Here is a 19,269-nt window from a genome sequence, read left to right on the forward strand (position 1 = left end):
TCATTAAAGATATAATTTTTCATCAAGTCTGCATGTTCCATCATATCAGATTTTATTGATCAACCTCTACAGATAGATTTTAACGTCTCGAGATCAACCTCTGTAGATAGATTTTAACGTCTCGAGATCAACCTCTGTAGATAGATTTTAACATCTCGAGATAAGGCTCAGCTGAGTTCAAGAAACGCGACTATAAATACGGACCTTACTCTTGAATTTAGCGAAATAGTGTCAATAACAAGAATCTTAGCTATAAACAGCAGTTGTTTCATTTCTGAAAAAGTCACACTCCCATTTACGAGTTAAGGAGGTATCGGTAACCGGTGAGCTTCGGCCAGAAGGATAGGCGACACGTTAATGCACAAAGCCGCTCAAAATCAGTCGCTGATACAAGCTATGCGGTAACAAAATTTTAATCAGGAGCTGCTGCCGCCGAGGCCGCGCTCTCTGCTCGGTAAAGGCTCTCCGGGTGGACATACGTGACCGTCGTCCCGACGAAACGAAACAAAACAAACGGAATTGGCTGTAGTGGGGATTTTGCGCGGTTGTTCTGACCCGGTGCGTTACAATCAGAGTGCGGCTACGAGGGGAAGATCAAAGCGGCTTCATGGCCATGCGCGTTGCTGGATCAGCGACACCGAGAGCCGTGTGGCTAACATAATCAAGCCGTCCGAGACATCAGAGCGAGCTCGAATTAGCGTTATAACTTCGTGATTCGTTGCCACGGTCTCGCTTATATCGGTGAACACGTCGACGAAGGGTTGCGAATGCGACGCGTTGAGAGGAGGTTGCAATAAGTTTGTGAAAAATATGAAAAAAAAAGTCAGACGTCTTAACGGATTTGACGTCGGAAAACGCACGGTCTCGCTTTTGGATGATCGCGGATTTCCGCCACACCGCGTCACGTGAACACCGCGTATCTTCACAAAGTACGAATCGTGTGGAGCTGTTGTTCCAGCTTATTGCACGATGACGGTTTCTACAAAGGATGACAATTTAAACCATCAATTTCATGATTTACGTCAATCAGTTGTCGTCATGCAGATGGTATCGCAATATTTAGCACCAACGGGACGATCCGATTCATGTGGTAGAATTTAGTATATGACTCGTGTTTATATCTCTGCTCGTGAGCATAATGATCAGACCATCACGGCCGAATAACAGGCTATTGCGAGCCGGCAATAACAAAGGGATACTATAACCGGCCAATTTTAGTGGCCTTTCACTGTAACACTCGCGTATTGACCGACGCTTTGACCGTACTCTACTTTTGTAACGTTAAAGCATTATTGATTGCAATCGAGTTCGTTGTTTCGACGCGCGTAAAAATATTATGACTCATAGAATACTCATCGTCGATAATGTAACGCTGATGCACTATTTATCGTATGATCGCTTCATCGTCACCGCGCTTTCCTCAAATAGAGAGTGGGAATTTATTATGTTGCGGTAATAATCCCTTGAAAATATTTAACAGAGACGCAAACTCTCGGCGATAAAAAAGATTTTGACGTAATAATCCAGCGATAAGATCGTTCGATAAATATCGACTAACATTTGAGGACAACAAGCTACACGGTAAAAAAAAATTATATTTTGTAAATTAACACAAAAATTTGTACGGACCGTTTGAAACGTGTGAAATGTGTGGATTTTAACATACAATTTTTTACCGTGCGCGGGTTGTCAGATTTCGCCTGGCGCGATGTTCAATTCAACGCGCTTTTCTCGTTAAAAAACGTTTCGCCAATTACCGCGTATCGTAAGAACAACACGACTGAGCCATCACGGTTGCCGAATGAATGAGCAATATCGCCACGATTTACCGTAATTGCACGAAGCGTCGATAATTACGGGTTTGTTGCTTTCTGCACGAGTGTCCTTGCGAGCGCGTTTGGCCACGCGCGCCTCGACCATTGCTCGACCTTAATTCGGGAACGTACAGAGACCCGTGGGCAGAAGCATGGAAAACGAGGGAAGTTTCGTCGACAACTCTCGCAGAATGTACCGTACAAAGCGGCAGACGCGGCGAGGCTGGTAAGAAGGGGTGGGTCGAGGTGGAGAAGAGAGGAGAGTACGAGAGGCCGCACCAGGAGAGCAGGAAATTACGTCTCCGGACGTCCGTTCGTTCGGCTTCAGAGCTTCACGGCACAGGTCTTGAGAGAAACCGGCGGTTCCTTCAGAGAGCGAGCACAAACGGGAGGAAAGGCCGACGGGGCAAGATAGAGCAAGGAAAGGCAGGGAGAGGGCAAGGCAGCTACGGCAAGATCGGGGAGTAAGAGGGAGAAGCGGAAGAGAGCTCGGAGAAGAGGTCGGCCGGCTCGCCGTCCACGGCCGAGGCCCCGAAAAGAAGAATACCGGAGCGCGAAGGAGAGCAGAGAGACTCCGGAATATACCCGGCGTTCGTCTTGATCCAAGTGTACTTTGGGAAACGCAACCGGTACAGCGAGTAACAGCAACTCGCTGACGCTTTAAATTCGCATTCCAGCCGAGCAATCGCGTCGAAAGCTCGCGACCGCCACCCTCGCGTGGCGCTTGTTTCGCGCGGGAGTTCTCGGCTGTTTTCTTCGCGAACAGCTTGATTCCTGATTGATTCCTGATTGCGTAGCACGCTCCGAGTACGTTACCTACCTATCTCCGCGTTAATACGCTCCCGTGATTACAGTGCCTATACTTGAGGCGGCGCCGAAACACTTGATCGTTCGTTCGCTCGTTCGCTCAGACCTCTGTCTATATAATGACAGGCTAAGTAAACCTCATCGGTTTCGAGCATTCACTTACCGCCAACTATCTCCTAGTTTGAATTAATTTCGAGTCACCCTCCAGCGTCTTTCCTTGCGTTAGATCGTCGCTATAATTACCCGACCATGGCAAGGTTAACGATAAGGTTGACGTTTCTTGCCGTCGATACTGCTCGGACGATTATCCTCGTCGTTTGCTCTGAGAGCTGTGAATAGATAACGGTATCGGGTTCTCTCTCTCTCTCTCTCTCTTTCTCTCGCTAATTCCTCGTACCGCGTGTCCCGGATTATAACGTAGGTGGTAAATTGAACCGCCGGCACGTGCGATCGATGCGCGACGCTCGAGTCCGCAAATCGATCGAACGCCTCCATCGGTCTTCCAATCTCAGCGCGCGCGACGTCATCCGATCATCGTTCTCGTTATTTTTCCAGCTGATAGCGGCGACTGACGCCGAGGCAGACGTGTTCGCGCGTTTCCCCGTACGTGTGTGTACACGGAAGCGGCAGTAACGGAAGCGTGAAATGCGACGTGATTTATCAGAGGAATTTGTTCCACGGTCTCACCCTTCCTCGTTGCCAATTAGGACACGGCAATACGGCTGCGTGGGAATTTATCGCGCAATTGGGCTTCAAGGAATTCCTCCTGCAGATGGAAATATGCCACGCGGGCGGTAAAGCTACGGTTCGCGTCGACCCGATCAACTTTGCGGTTTTAATGAATAAAAATCCGACGAAAAGAGCACGACGTCCGAGAGAGCGACTGACTTCCAGCCCGCACCCCCTCGATACACCTCTCCCTGATTATTCCCCCGTGCACTTCGAAATCTTTCTCACGGCGACGCGGAGTTACCGCCGATGTAATCTAACTTCATTTTACCACGTTGACGGTAACGTGCTTAAAGCCGAAGGAAGTCTAAGCAATCTGCGAGTTCCGATATCTTTTCTCTTCCGGCCGACAATGAAAATTTTCCTGTTATTTTAGCGATAACATCGTCACGGAGTGAAAGCGACTGCGAATCGCTGATACTCCGCACGACGCGACCGTAGGGTCGAAAATGAGTGCCTCGTAACCGTGATTGTGGAACTACTATATGCAGCCGGCGCCTCCGTTTCCCAGATCCGGAAGCAGGCGCGAAATGTCGGGGAGAATCTCACGTGCGAGCGCAGAAACACGAGAGAAAACGATAAAGAGGGAAAAATGCGAGAGGGAGAGGAGGCATGGAGGTAAGGCGATACAGCCACGTAGGGAGCTTCGAAATCTATTGAAATCCGCGTTCATGCGCGGAGAAAAGAAGAACACGACGGACAAAAAAGGAAGTAAAATCATCGTGAAACAAGCTCGCGCGCTAACTTCTTCAAAAAGTCGCGAAGCGATTCCTCCTCGTTGCTCAAGCGTCGCGAAAACGAGTAATCTTAGCCGCTACTTTTCGCGCAAGACTGAAAGTATTTTGTTCCGTATGGGAGGGAGAGAGAGAGAGAGAGAGAGAGAGAGAGGGGAAAGATCGCATTTCGCGAGCACAAGTATGCAAACCGACGTCGTTAGAAGATAACGTTATTTTAGTCGCGATATAGTTTCAAACTGGATATCGTCGCCCACCATCGGAATATCCTCTCGTCCTCCCATTCTCGTTACTCCGTCTTTGCCTTGAAGTAATAACTAGAAGTGGGCAAATCTCGAAAAGCCCTGAGAGTCCGCGCAGCTAAATTGAACGGGAGAATGGGAGGTGAGAATCGAGGTAAAATTGACTCGCTACCTCTCGAGAATGACCGGGTCGATTAGACTTCGTCGCAGGGAGAGAAGGTGCGCGCGAGAGAGAGAAGGGGGGAGGGAGCGAGACGACGTCGACGACAACGACGGCTTCGGGGAACATCTGTGGTTCGACGTTCTTTTATGATTCGTCAGACAAGGGAACAAAGAAAGCGGAAGGAAGAACGGGCCGATTGGACATGCCGTTGGAAAATCTTTTCGCCCGTAACTTCTCGCAAGAAAAAGCCTCTTGCGAAGAAAGTCCGTTGTTCGGCAGCGACGTTTAGCTTAAACGCTCGTGTGTCTCGGATAAAAAGAATTCGACTCTTTCTCCGTCGAGGTATCGATTGGAGCCTCGATCGCCGAACGTAACCGAATGGGCGAAATATAAATCACGACGCACGACAAACACGGCGGCGACTCTTCGCCGAGCAAGCCGCACTCGCAGATTAATGCGACGTTGCTTCTCACGGGCGGCATTCGGAATTCTCGGTACCTAGAGCCTACCTATCCATTAGTTACGAGAAGTGAGACGCGCGTAATTGTTATCCGGCACGAGGTGTTTATCGGTGTCTACGTAGCGCCGCAGCTCGCTACTGACGGTTAAATTCTAGAACGACGACGACGGCGCATTCAGCGCCGCGGACAAAAGCGTCACATCTGAAAACGCGAAGCACTCACCTTGGGTTGCCACGAAGAGCAGCGTGGTGCAGAGCGTTGAAGCCATTGTTGTTGGTGAGGGTGATGTCTGCGGCATGGTCCAACAACAGAGCCAACATGTCATCCCGTTTCTTAGAGATCGCGTCGTGAAGGGGTGTGTCGCCTTCCGAGTCCTGCGAACAAGAAAATATTCTTCCCTGTTATGTATATCCTCCATTGTCTAACGCCTAAAGTGCGTATAAACGAAACACGTACTACGCCGAGAAAGATAACTTCGATCTTGATTTAATGCACTGCGGCGGCTTAACGTCCATAATTCAACGCGCGGTTCAATCAATGGAAACAATACGGATAACCGCAAGAATTATTTTTTTGTTTTTAATTAAAAGTATCTCTCAACCGCTGTGAATCGATTGTACAGCGGGAGCTCTCGGTTAACTCCGCGACGTGCGAAAGTCGACTGACTTTCAGCAATCGGCCGACGTTTTACATTTCTGAACGTAGCTTGACCTAAGGTTTGACCCACAAGTGTCCGCTACCGCACGATGTGTTATATCGTTCTACCATTTTCTACTAACGTCGTTAATCCTCTCGGAATCGCGATCCGATTTTTAACTCGAGAGAGAGAGAGAGAGAGAGAGAGAGTCCGAAGGCGGGATCACATAGATAGCGACTGGAAGCGCACCATTCACCTGGTTTCTACAGAACTGGATCAATGCTACGGCCAGTTTTGGCCGCGGCGGTTACCACTCGGGCGATACCTATGAGCTCCAGTCGGCGATAAAACGTACGGAAACAGCGGCCATCCATTAATGCCGAACAACGCGGGTACGAACTCGCTAGCAAACAAATGGATGAACGAATGAACGAGCGAGCGTAGGGATAAACGGTACAACGATGGGTAACGGCGTAACGTATGCAGCCAGTTCACGGACAGCGCACAAGTATTCGTTGCCGAAAACACGACACGATTCCGATAACTTTGGCGTCGTTTAATTTAACGGCCGTTCCTAACTTTTCTTCTCGTGAGTAAGCACGATGTGGGGATCGCGATAACTCAATTTTTGAATTATAAATATATCGTTATATATAAAATTTGTTGCATATAAAATTCACAAAATTCGACAAAGTAGACAGTTAGAATAAATTGTAAGATGAGTCGGCACTGGAGCTCGACTATAAATTGAATTGGGGCGAGATGAAATAAGAGGACCGACTTTGAGAAGATTTGACACAATTTGATACAATATACCTTCACATAGCGCAAGTTGTCTTCTCAATGTACGGCGACTTTTCGACGATGACTCGGCGATTTAAACATGGACACGAACGTAGCTTGACCGGACGCTCGAGTTTCGTGCGTCTGCTAAGCTCTATACAATGTGTCAAGTTATTACAGATGCTAAACTAATGCGACATATATAATGACGTTAAAATAAGCAAGATATCGAAGCAACCGTGTCAAAACACTAACTTCGATATTCGCCGCTCGTCTCGCGCAGCGCCCGCAGCAACGTCGATGCTCGTCGGCGACAATAACTCACTCAATGAAAAGACGATATCGGCGAGATACTGGCTTCGCGGTATATCGAGAAACGACGAAGCGTAAAATAGCATCCGCGACAAGCTCATGACGACGCTCCGCATTCCGGCGCAAAAAACTAGAAACGAAAAGCTAGAGCGAGCGAACGAGCGCGCGCGCTTTCGCAGCATCAGCCGCTGCCGGCTGCGTAAATAATAGGGCATCAGGCACAGATACTTTATGGGATCAGTTGGAAAAATCCTTTGTATAACTCCAATAACCGTGGAGGATAAATCTGCCGGCGCTGTCGAGAACCGCCGGCGCTATCTCGCGCTATAAATGCTGGCCATGTGTCACGCCACTAGGTGAGGGTAAAAGGGACGGAGAGAAAGAGAAAAAGAGAGAGAGAGAGAAAGAGAGAGAGTAGAGAGAAAGAGAAAAAGAGAGAGAGTGAGAGAGAGAAAGAGAGGTGAAGGAGAGAGGACGAGAGACAGAGAAAGATAACAGGAAGCGAAAGGGATGAAGAAGGAAAGAGGGAGGAGATAGGGGTGGAAGTGAAGTTAAAGCGAAGGGAGAATACGGGAGGCTAAGGGAAAATACCGTCGAATGGGACTAGACTGGGGCAAAGGACCGTCTTATTTACCCGATCGCAAAATCTCGGTCATTATTCTCGACCGTTATTCACGGTGTGGTGCAACGCTAATTACACCGCATGAGTGGGCGCGTTTATGCGCCAGCGACTTCGCAGGCAGTTCGTCGCTTCCAGGAAAAATAGCAACGTAAGAAGAGAGACGGCTGCGAGACATTAAGAGAAATGCTGCTAAATTACACATCGATAAAAATCGCTATCTATTCTCGCGGTAACGGACAGTCCCCCCGGCCGAGACGCCGGAGAAAACGCGCGCCTCAGTCCCGAACGAAGATTTGTACGAGCGGAACGAGAAAATAGTGGGTCCCTGGATGCGGACTTTCAATTTGCGACGCTGACGCGCGTTCCTCCACCAATACGCGGTCTTTCCGCCGCATTCGACGTCCTAACTGTTCCTTCCGGGATAGGGTTTGCGTTATAACCCCTTCCGTCCTCTACGAGCCTTTCCCTCCTTTATATATCTCTACTTTCCTCTCTCTCTCTCTCTCTCTCTCCGCCGCCCCCTCGTTTAAGTTCAACAAATGACATTCGATTCATACCGAGCGCGCCGCAGGTAGCGTTCGAATAACTTGCGAAAACTTTAATTTCGACATTTCTCTCCGGCGTCTCTCACCCTTCCGGGCCGACCGTTTCCTACGTCGCCGGGATTCACCGCCGCTGGCCATCCCCCAGCCCGCCCCGCCCGATTCGCTTCGAGACGCTCGATCATTCTTATCGCCGACAAATTGCCGCAGACTTGTCAAATGTAAGAAGTACAAATGATCGGCGCACGAGTTTTACCAGGTCGCTCGCTTTGTCACGCATCCTTGTAGAGTCCGGCGGACAACGCGTCTCCTCGAGAACGACGAGGGAGACTCGGTCGGTACCGAGGTACCGAGTAATACCGCTCGTTACTCGATAAATAGAGAACGATGGGGGACGCGCGGACATGCTCGAGGAACCAAATAAACTGAAGGAAATAATTCACGGGTATCCGTCCCGCGAGAAGACTAGTTCCTCGAACCTAACTCTCGACTAAAACGGGTGCCCGTTGCATTGCTTCTCGCTCGCTATCGGCGTTGCTGTGTACAGATCAGGTGAGCGAGCCGGCGAAATGAGAAAAGACAACAGCTACAACACGGGCGAGCAGCCAGAGCCCGGTCATGAAAGTGTGGATGACAATCAGCGTCGGTGTCGAAGCCGGGCGGACGCGGGAGGAAGGGCGGATCGACGGGGGGCGGAAAGTCGAAGCGGGTTGATTGCACCGCAAATATTGACATCGCTAATTCTCTCCCGGCCGTTTGCCTCGTCGAAGGCGACGAGCTACACTAATGAGAGCTTTAAGACATCGGCAAGACGTAGAGCAAACTCGGATTTCAAGCGCCGTCACTCGATATCGGAGCAGTCATTCGACGCGACTGGCGAACGCAGCTGTCGGAGCAGCCGTTGTCTCCGCTGCTGCGCGAGAGAGGAGGTAATGGTATTCCAAGTGCCGTCGCTTCTCGTAACAAATGCGAATTGAATTAGGTTAGCTCGCGGTGTGGTTACGCGAAAGCCACACCTGCATTACCGCGCTACCGCGATAATAATCGCGAGCACACGAAACGAGCGACTCCATCGAGCCGGCTTCGTCGGTCGAAGTCCCTCCTTTCTTTGACCGCCGAAAGGAGCATCGAGTGCCGAGTTTTAGTGTTTGACCGTCCGTTCGGCCGAGCTCCCGCTTCATACCGCCTCCTGGTGAAAATCTAACCGGAAGCGATCGCACAGGAGACTGTCCCGCATTGTCGTACGCCGACAGAGCGAGCGAGCGAGCTTAACTCCTTTTTCGCGACGACGATCGATGGTGATTTCAACAGGGCCGAGAGGGAACGAGGAAAGGACGCGGTGCGAGGGACGAGTGCGCGACGAGAGAAACGGAAGAGACGGGGACGCTCTTCCGCCTCCGTCGTTACCTCAGCCCTCCAATTTCTCCGACGGGTGGAGGAGTTCGAGCCGCGGCGGGAGTCTGGGAAGATAATGCAGACCGTGAGAAAACGGAACGGAGCACGCTCAAAGTCCGCGCTTGATTGCAAGCAACCTTTCCCAGCCGTTTCCAGTTTCTACTTTTGAGGAGGAGGCCCGGGGATTCCTTTGGCCGATGCACCGGCCGGGAGGACCGGGTGGTAAGGGTGCCTCCTCGCAAAGACGAGGACTGGTATGCGGGTCGTGTACGAATCCGGACGCCTACGGGGAGTGGACGGGGAAGGACAGACTGCGGAAGTGCAGAGGCTGCAAGATTCTCCGGGCTGGTAAAAGCGGCAAGTGCTAAAAACAAGAGTTGGCTAACTCGTTACGCCGATCGTGCCCGGACTGGTTATTTGATTCTTCAGACACTCGCGTAGGCGCGCATTCATGACGCTTGCTTGTCAGCGAAAGAGAGAGGGGGGGAGGGAATGTCGCGCTAAGAATCGGTCGTCTTTCGTCTCGGAGACCGTCGGGTCGATTATGTGAGGCGCGAGGGCGAAATAATAATACGTTAAAATCACGCGCGTTTGGAAACGGAATCAGCTCGCAATCTGAAACGCTATCGCGATTCCCAGGGGCCGCGTTCGCGCGAGTTTATCATGCAGTTTCCAGATTTCCGCCGAGTCAGAACGCGCTAATTGCTCCGGCAGACGAATCTAGATGAAATCACTGAAACACGACGTAGGTGGAAGTTTTGCAGTTGATTGCGACGGCAAAATCGCACACCGCGCGGAATCTTAGATGACGCTGCATTTCCGACGGACGAAACAACGAGTGGTGTTTTCACTCCGCCTCGAGGAATGAATCTCGACAACGAGCCCTTTACATTTAAATTACTCGTCGGAGGCGCGTCGTGTTTTGCGCTCGCTTGAAAATCGCGCGACGAAGGCGAGGAAACGGCGCGGGTCATGTAACGAGCAAATAAAATGGCCAGGCGTGAATAGCGGCGCTTATTAAAACAGCAATCATCGCGCGAGGCGGTAATTTTTGATCAATGATTCGTAATCACGCCGCGGTCGGAGGTAATGTCGGAGTCGTAGCCCCCCGCGCGCGCGCGCGCGTCGACGGATTGTAATCACCGTACAGGGACGTCACGTTGATTCCGCCGACGAATGTACGTGAGTACGTGTACGCGCATCACGTACGGCTGGCTGGTGTGCACCTCTAACGACCCGGATCTACCTGGCGGCGAGCGCGAGAGAAGGCCCATCCTCCCTCGGTTGGTCGGTCGGACGTGGCACTCGTACACAGCCGCACGGTTGCATAATATTACGTTTATACCTGACATTCATCATTAGCGGCGGTAATTTATGTTGAGCGCGAATGGGCCCGCGCGAACGGGCTAATTAATATAAATTGCCGGCGCGAGGATTACGCAGCGGCGCCGTGATGCGATTCATTGTGTACTTTACGAATCGGACGGCAGCCGATTAAGCTGATAGATAGCCGCGAATGAAGAATTTCGGAACGCCGTGCCGGACGAGCGAAAGAGACGGACGAGAAAAGAGAGAGCGAGACGGAGGGCGAGGAGAGGAGACGCGAGAGGCGACAGCGCGTCGACGCGCCGCCGACCACCTTTGAACCTCTCTCCGCGGCTAATTCGACGAATTACGCGAACGGCACGCGAGGGTGGGCCCAACGGAACTGACCAGGTGCACTAATTTAAAATTAGGGGGCGAAGGGGTAGGATCGATGATGACCCAGTTCTTTCGGGATCGGACGACGCTTAATCCCGGGCACGGCGCCGCCAAATGCAATTCCCCGAATCGAAACATCCTGATGAGATCGTTTTTTCTGAGCACGTCGTGCGAGCTCGCCGCTCTGCACTTTATGACAGACAAGTTCGTAACTCGTCGAGCTTGCTGAATCGCCGCGGCACGGTACACCGGTAGCGATATAAAAGAAAGAGGGAGAGAGGGAAAAAAAGAAAAAGAAAATTGGATTCTCAGGAGAGAGAAAGAGAGAGAGAGAGAGAGAGTGAGAGAGAACACCGTATAGAAGACTGTTAAACTGGTTCAAAATAAAATGAGAAACGAAGGAGAATAAACCGAAATGAAGGAACATTTTCGTGTCGTTGAAGAGCTCGCCTTTTCAAACACGGACGAATGCGCCGTTTTCTATCGGTTTACGGCGCGAGAGGAAGATCCACGGGCGTTCCGTCGCTTCGGGGATCGTTCGAATTTTTCGCGAGGGTCGATCGATGGGACGCGATTCGTAAGAATAACGCGGCCACCGCCGTTTCTCGACGTGCGGGGAACGAGGCGGAACGGACGGGCGGACGCACGGAAAGTCGCTTTCCTAATCAAGAAATGCGCAATATAAAGTACTCAAGAGAATCGGCTCCGCATAATTCTCTCCCGATGCCAGCAAACTTTTCCCCCCGGTCTTTGTTACGCGGTCTTCCGCACACGGAGCAAAATTTAATTTAGCAAGGCGAAGTCAGGAGAGGGTGGACGCGCTTCGAGCTGTAGCCGAGCGGAATAGTGGTGGTCACAACAATAACTTCGGAAAACCCTGCATCACTCCCGCCACCCATCCGCGACCACTCCTTGCTTATTGCTTTTAGTATTAACGCGCCCCTCGCTCCGTCGGGCTCCTCGCCGCGGGCTCGCTCTTTGTCACGACAAAGGGGTCCCGACTATATTTCGTGGTCACGGGAACCGTCTCTCCTCTCTCTCTCTCTCTCTCTCTCTCCCTCTGACTACTCTCTCCTTTCCCGCGCGCTCGTAAAACGAGAATCGTCATAGAGAAAACGGACGAGGCGCACCGGAAACTGCCGGCACCGATGTGTGTCATGTGTTTCCACATCGATGATCGAAGCGAAGCACGATATCGTCCATCGCGGAATAGCGCACGCAAAAAACAAAAGTTAATTGACGAGCGCGCTCGAGAAGGATAAATTTTCGAGCCGCGAGTGTCTGCGTCTTATAGACATGTAGAATAGATTGAGCATTGCTATTGAAGAGCTGAAGGCAAGACCGAAGGACAGAGATGTGTAAAGATTTCTCTGCCATATAGTACTGCAGAAGGGGATGATGACAGAGAAGTGGACATAGTAAAGGACAAAAAGAAATAATGCATACTTGATTGTGTGAGAAGGCACATAAATAATATACCAGTGTGTGCGCTCGTAGTTATTAATTTATAATGCTTGTAATCATATGTCGCTTTCCCTCTTTCCTTCTCTCCATCAACTACACAATTAGACAAGAAAAGCACCACTGTATTGTATTCTCTTACCGGCTTCATCCTTCAATAGGGATGCAGTCTATATGTCTGCTGTTCTATATGTCTATACTGGTGTTCTCAAGTATTGCTTACCACAAAATGCAATTTTTTTTATAAATCTCGCGTTAATGGGTACAAATAGCTTAAGTAACGGTCACGAAATGTTGAAGTAACAAATATTGAAGAAGAAAATTAAGAGCTGAAGAATTCGGTTTACTGCAATTTATTGTTATATAACAGGCGTGTACAATATAACACGATGAGTGAAAATGTGAAATCCTGTTTTGAGGATATGTGTGAACAAGAATTAATAAACCATAAAAATAATTTTGATAAACTAGTCACATGAAACGGGACACGAACATATTAATCCCAATAAGCAAGAAATCATCAACACAACGTTATTATAATGATATTTTATAACATGTAACGTTTTATAACGTGTAATTCTTCATGATGTATATAACATCATTGTTAATAAAATTTGACCTAAATATGAAAAAGAATATTTCCACACCATGATTTTAATATTTAGAAATATTATGTTATCAAGTAAGAATTTAAAAACATTGATAAAATGTTATGTCAAAATGTTTACAAAATCCATATAAAATAAATGTTCCAAAAGATTGATTTAATGTTTCTCGTCCACTGGGATGTATACATTGTATTTATTAATATTTGAAATCCCCTTCGGCTTTAGTAACAGCCTGAATTCTCTCCGGCATAATGTCAATCAGGCTTCATATATAAATTAGATAACATAATTATATTAATCATAATAAACATTATGACTAATGTTATAGTGCCATGCGTAACGGAACAATCACTTCTTTCATCCACTTCAACATTTCATTATTTAAGCTATTAGATCCATTAACGCGAGATTTAGCAAGCAATTTACATTTTGCAGTAAGCATACAATATTACTTGAGAACATCAACGTATTGTCCGTCTGTCGCGAAAGCAACGATTGTATATCTACAAACGGAATTCTCCGCAGTCACTACTCGCCGCCGTCCGCGAGGCAAGAGAGAAATATGCGAAACGCTCTTCGATACGAGGGGCGGGAATGTAAAGCGAAATTCTCCAGCTTCGCAGAGTCACTCGTGTTTTTAGGACGCGCGGCGGAATAAGGATGTTGTCCCGTGACGCCTATTTTCTTGTCGTCAACGCGCGCTCCTTCAAACATTCATATTGATGCCAAGCCCGAGCGATGGCATCATCCATCAAAGTATTGGTTTAGTCACCGCTCTCTTGTCCGCCGGCGATACTGCGGCATCGCGTCCTCGCGCGAATCAGAAGCAAACTTGTCATTGTGTCAGCGTCGATCTGGCTATCAAAATATCATCGAGTATCGGCGCGTCGTCCGAGGCAGCAAGAACTGTCATCCATCAGAGAAAGCTCGCAGCGTGCGGATGTCATCTCCCTACGCTCTACGCTTAATTGCGCGACGATCGATACGCGAAACGTTTACGCGTTCGGTTCCGCTGCGTGCAACGCAATGCGTTTCACTCGCAATTAACGTCCAGCCGCGATCGCGTCTTCCTTTTTTTCCCTTCCGTCGACGGTGATCGATTGCGTATACCGACGGGTGAATCGCGTTTCATCATACCATTCGAGAGAGCGGATACGTCGGAAGTGGCTCGCGGGTAAACGTCAGGACCACGATTACCTCGGGGGATGAGATGGAGCAGATCGTGCGAATCGTTCATAAGTCGAAGGGCGGTCGGCGGCCGCTCGATTCCAGTGCGCGGAGCCGAGGGTAATTCTCGCCGAGGGCGAAGAAAGACGAGCGACATCGCCCCGGTGCGGGCGACGGTGGCCGGCAACCGGAAGTCTGCCGGAGATTCTCGCGAAAGGGCCCCGTGGACGTCACCGGCAGTCGACCTCCGGCTGATTCGCGACGGCGCTGCTGGCAGTTTACGGGTTCCCGAGCCGGCCATAACTTCAGACCAGACAATTCATAAAGCGGGCGCGGCACACGGTAAGAGGAAGAAGGTGGAAAAGCGAGTGGAAAGATATCTTCGGTCGGCGTGGCTGGATGGTTGGGTCGCCGTCGCCACCGCTGCCGTCACCACCAAAGTGCTCTCTAAATTATTCTCTCAAGCGTCACGAGTGGAGGGGCCTTGGAAAATAGAGCCCGACCTGGACCGGAGAAATAGAAGTGGTCGGCGCGGGAGGGCAAAGGACGACAGGCGAGAGGGCGAACAAGGAAACCGGGCACGACAGGCCAGGGGAGCGAGCTTCATTGCTTTTGCTTGTTTACCTCGCTGTCTCTAAGACGCCGGGGTTTACCTGTTCGGGTTAATTTGGAGCCGACGTTAAAATTCGAGGGGTTCAGACCGGAAGAACGACGCGCTTCAAAGTGACGCGCGCTCTAGAGGATACTACGGAGGGATGCTACGTGTCCCGATTAATTAATTATTCCAATCGATCTCGCAGCACGTCACGCGCGCATTAATCTACCTCGACACTGCCGATGTGCCGTTGCCGAGTACAAAGGAGACTCCTGCGCGGAGGAGGTTCGAAAACACGGACCTTCCATTCGGGTTTTTGCGAGCGCGCCGAATCGCGAATATTTCGGCACATTAAACTTCTGAAAAATGTTACGGCGAACCGCCGTAAATAACCCGCCGAAAGCAGAGCTTCGGTTTACATGCGCCGCCCGCGCATTCGAGATCTATTCGCTGTCGCAACGTTCCGTACCGCTTCTTGGTAAGCGGCCAAACCATCGCAATCCACTTTTCGCCGTCGGAATAACGCGACGTACCAAATCGTGTAGCCCGGGAGGAGGACACGGATGCCGATAATTAAGCGCCAAACCCCGCGTTTCGAATATCACACATCGGGGGCGCGGACGATAGAACGACACGCCGGTCTCGCGGCGCGCTGACGGGTTTCGCGGCATAAATTGCCCGTTGCCGAAACTTAGAGAGAGCCCGAGTGTAACACGCCTTAGCGTGCCGCCAGGGCTCTAACTCAGCGTCAATTTCCACGAAGACGCACATCAATTCCGGCGAATTCGCGTAAATCTCTGATTCTGGCTGGCCGAATCGAACGATACACGCGAGAGGCCCGATGCTCACGCGAGAAGGATTTTCGAGCTCAGACCGCCGCGCTGCACCCAGACTGGCTAAGAAGCGAGGCTTAGCGGAGCGGGGCCTCGCTTTCCAGCGGCGCATCGAGGACAACTTCATCCCGCGGTGTGAGCGAAAGAAACGGCAGCTCGCGGCGGGATGAGCGCGAGATTAAAGTATTTGCGACTGCAAAAACAACGTGACCCAACTGTTAACTGCCGGCCGGCCACGCCCGGCGGCGGTCTATATTTTTCCACTGTCGACAACGACGCTGATGTACAACCCCGTGGACGTAAATATGGGCGGCAAGTTTCGGCGGGGCGCGCGCGCGCGTGGCGCGAATAATCGATGGACAACGGCAAGCCGCCGTCAACTTTTTATTCGCGCCGCTCCGGAACTCGTTCGTTCGCTCGTTGTTTGTCGTAAACTTTAATTACATTTAGTCCCGGGGAAAATACCGCCGATCTTTGCGCTCTCGAAAATTGCGCCGGGAGCTCCTCATCAGCCGAAAGAGCGGAGGGGGACCTTGACAACCGGTCGAGTTTATGTGTTTGCAAACTCCGCCGTCTGAAGTAGAACGAGCTTCCTCGCGATCTACGTTTGGGTGGCTAATTCCAAAATTACTTTAGCCCGGGCGAAGAGAGGGAGGAAACTAGGATAAGAGAGCGGGCTGATGTCTGCGAGAATTACAGCCGTTTCTGTCTAATAGCAAGAACCAACAGGGTGCCGCGCGGACTCCGGAGACGCGAATGCTACCAAACCAACGAAAACCAGGTCGCCCGAAGCGGTCTTTACGTAAGAAAACAAACTCGTCCCGCCAGCGTCGCGCACGATAGATGGATGGATCCTGGCACCGAGTTACCTTCTTGTCTCGCCTACGCGACCGGTTCTAACCGCGTTACGATCGTCGACTTTCCCTTCTTTCTTTCTCGCGCGACAAATGATTCGCGCGAATTACGAGGTGCGCGTAATAACTCGGACAAGCGGGTAAACGATAGCCGGCCGTAGCGCAGCCCCGCACTTCACCCTCCTTCCAATTATGGAGTTTGCGCCGCGCCGCGAAGCGCATCCCGCCCTGACCGGCGATGCACGTTAATCCCGTTACTTCCGCAGCCTTAGCTTCGTAATCCACGGCTCCTGATTTATGCAGCAGATACTGCAGAGATAACTCGACGGCGGGGCGGGTCGCACAGCCGGAGTTACTCCCGCGGTAAGCTATCGTATCTTGGTGAACGCTGGAAACGTCGCGTCACGTACTTACCTACCGCGTGAACGAAACTTAAGTCCTACAACCGCTTGACCCCGTTTCAGACTGCGATAAAACACCCTAAATCCCGATGCTGATGTACATTACGAGTTTTGGCGCAGTAATATCCATTAAGGCGTGCAGTCCCGCGTGATTACGAGAGTTGCGATAAAATTCCAAAGTGCGCAAATGTCCTCGGCTCGCGTTCGATCGCGCGATTATCGAGGAAGAAAGAAGAGGAGGAGGGAATCTGGCGAAGAGAAGGACGCCATAAATAAATCCGCGTTCGTAACGTTAAAAGCACCGGCGTACCAAACGACGATCAGTTAAGTATTAATGGCTTCGAAAGTCAGCCGCGTACTTCTAAGCTCTCAGCGATTATAGTCTCGTTCCGACTAACGACCCGTAAAATCTAATCCTTCCTGATGGGACAGTTCGAAAGGGATCGGGGGAGGAGAGAGAGAGTTCATTTCGAACACAGTCCAGCCGCACACCAGGTGCAGCTCTCGGTCCCGATATCTTCTGGCCGATCGCTCGTGACGGAGAGGCGGAGGACGGCGGACGGTCGAACGTGGCGATTAGACATTCTCGGTGGTGCACGGGGATAAAATAAAATTGGGAAAAGGTGCGGGGGTACGAGAGCGTGTACCGATCGAGCTGGAGCCAGGCATGGCCTGCCTGTGTTTGCTATGTTTACGGCGGCAGTTACTGCCCGTAAAGTAGCACCTAACTGGACCCACTCGCACACAATTTCGCCCGCTCCTTTGCAGGTATACGTACGCGCGCATGCACGCACATACACCCACACATATATGCCTGCATAAAGTTCCACGCGAGCCGCGCACAGCGTCCTTCCTCATCCCCCGTATCGGGGGTCGAGGACGCTGCCAGCTCGATCACCCTCTCGCCGCGCAGCAGTTCTCAACGTCGGGGACCGATTCTTTATCCGCCCGCCACATCCTGACCGAGTCGGCGATTCCGCGCGGCAAAGAGAAACCGACGACCGTGGCCGCCGCCGACGGACAACAGCCGGCCGAGTCATTTGCCGTAATAGGCGCGATTGCAATTTATGCGATTCAATATCGTTTGCGATATTAGCGGGCGTTCGAAGTATCGCGCAACGCGCGTGCGAGCACACGGGCAATCATTGACGGAAACGTTGTAATGCGTTGCAATGTTTGTTACTCGCTAAAAGAGCGGAAAGGAGCCGCGCGAGGGACACGGAGCGAGGCGTTCTCAATACACGTGGTGTACTACTGTAACAATAACAATTAATTGAAGTTTAAAATTGAGCACTTAGCGAGGGAGGNTCGGGAGAACGAGAGAGCGGTGCTCCGTACACGTTCGAAATAACATAATTTCCAAACAAGGCAAATCCACCCGCGTACGCTATAATAATTCATATCCGCAATTAGACCATTAATAACAAATGGTATTGAATAACATACAGAGCAATTATATTTGCTCGCTGATCAATATTCACGACATATCTAAATTTACTGCTATTCAGCGGTCTGTATTCATCTATCTCGACTGTTTAATACCGCGTTTCCGATTAAGTTGATTTGTTTCCGCGGGATTAGATTTCGAATAAATATAATGTCGTAGCAACGCGCGCACGCAAATAGCGGGGGAGTCCGCTATGTAAGTCGAATCGCATCCGACACGATACTGTAGGGCAGAGAGGGGAGAGGGGGAGAGTCGAAATTGAAGAGAATACCTCGTTTGCGCACCGGCATTTCTCAGTTTTGTATAACAACAGGCGACGCGAAAAAAAAAGTCGATCGTCACAAATACCGGCGGGACGTTATCGAGCGACGTGTATACCGGTATACATGTACTCCTCGGTAATACCCGGCATTACAACGTTATTATGAAAATTACGGTTATATACGGCGGCGTTTGACGTCCAATATCAGCGTAATTAAAGGTTTTTAGCATTGTGATGTTATAAAAACGAGGCGTGTACGCGTATATACCGCCCATAGAATCGCTAGCGATATTATTTCGGTATTCAGTCCCTGCCACGGACGGTCGGACAACGGTGACAAATTATAATATAAAACAATAGAGGATCGTAACAATCGAGCCCACACTCCCGCGCGGCGAACGGCCTACGTGCCGCGGACATTATGCAACGTCCACTAGGTAATAAAATAATATTCGCTCGCGCAGCCGCGCTCATAAAGGCCGGCCATGAATATTTCATACTGCTTAATTCCGCGGGTGTTATAATCGCCGCGGGGACGTGGACGCCTGTACGGCCGTTTCTCAAAAGTAATCTGCGGGATTCGCGCAAACAGCTTAGCGACAAATTTTCATGCAGGACGGAAATGTTTGCGAACTAATTAACAGCAACGCCGCGCTTCTTGACGGGCAACGTCGTTGTTGCGCAATCGGCGCACCACGG

General features: G+C 50.6%; 1 protein-coding gene across 1 annotated transcript in view; it reads right to left on the minus strand.

Annotated features, from left to right (window-relative positions):
* Positions 1-19,269, minus strand: part of LOC106742534 (E3 ubiquitin-protein ligase MIB1) — a 440,290-nt gene that overhangs the window by 385,347 nt on the left and 35,674 nt on the right. The window contains exon 10 of the mRNA XM_014615582.1: positions 5,173-5,324. Within this exon, the coding sequence (XP_014471068.1) occupies positions 5,173-5,324 (152 nt within the window). The remainder of the gene's footprint in view (positions 1-5,172; positions 5,325-19,269) is intronic.

Source organism: Dinoponera quadriceps, unplaced genomic scaffold (genome assembly GCF_001313825.1).
Source record: "Dinoponera quadriceps isolate SergipeBrazil2010 unplaced genomic scaffold, ASM131382v1 scaffold113, whole genome shotgun sequence".
Taxonomy (NCBI): Eukaryota; Metazoa; Arthropoda; class Insecta; order Hymenoptera; family Formicidae; genus Dinoponera; species Dinoponera quadriceps.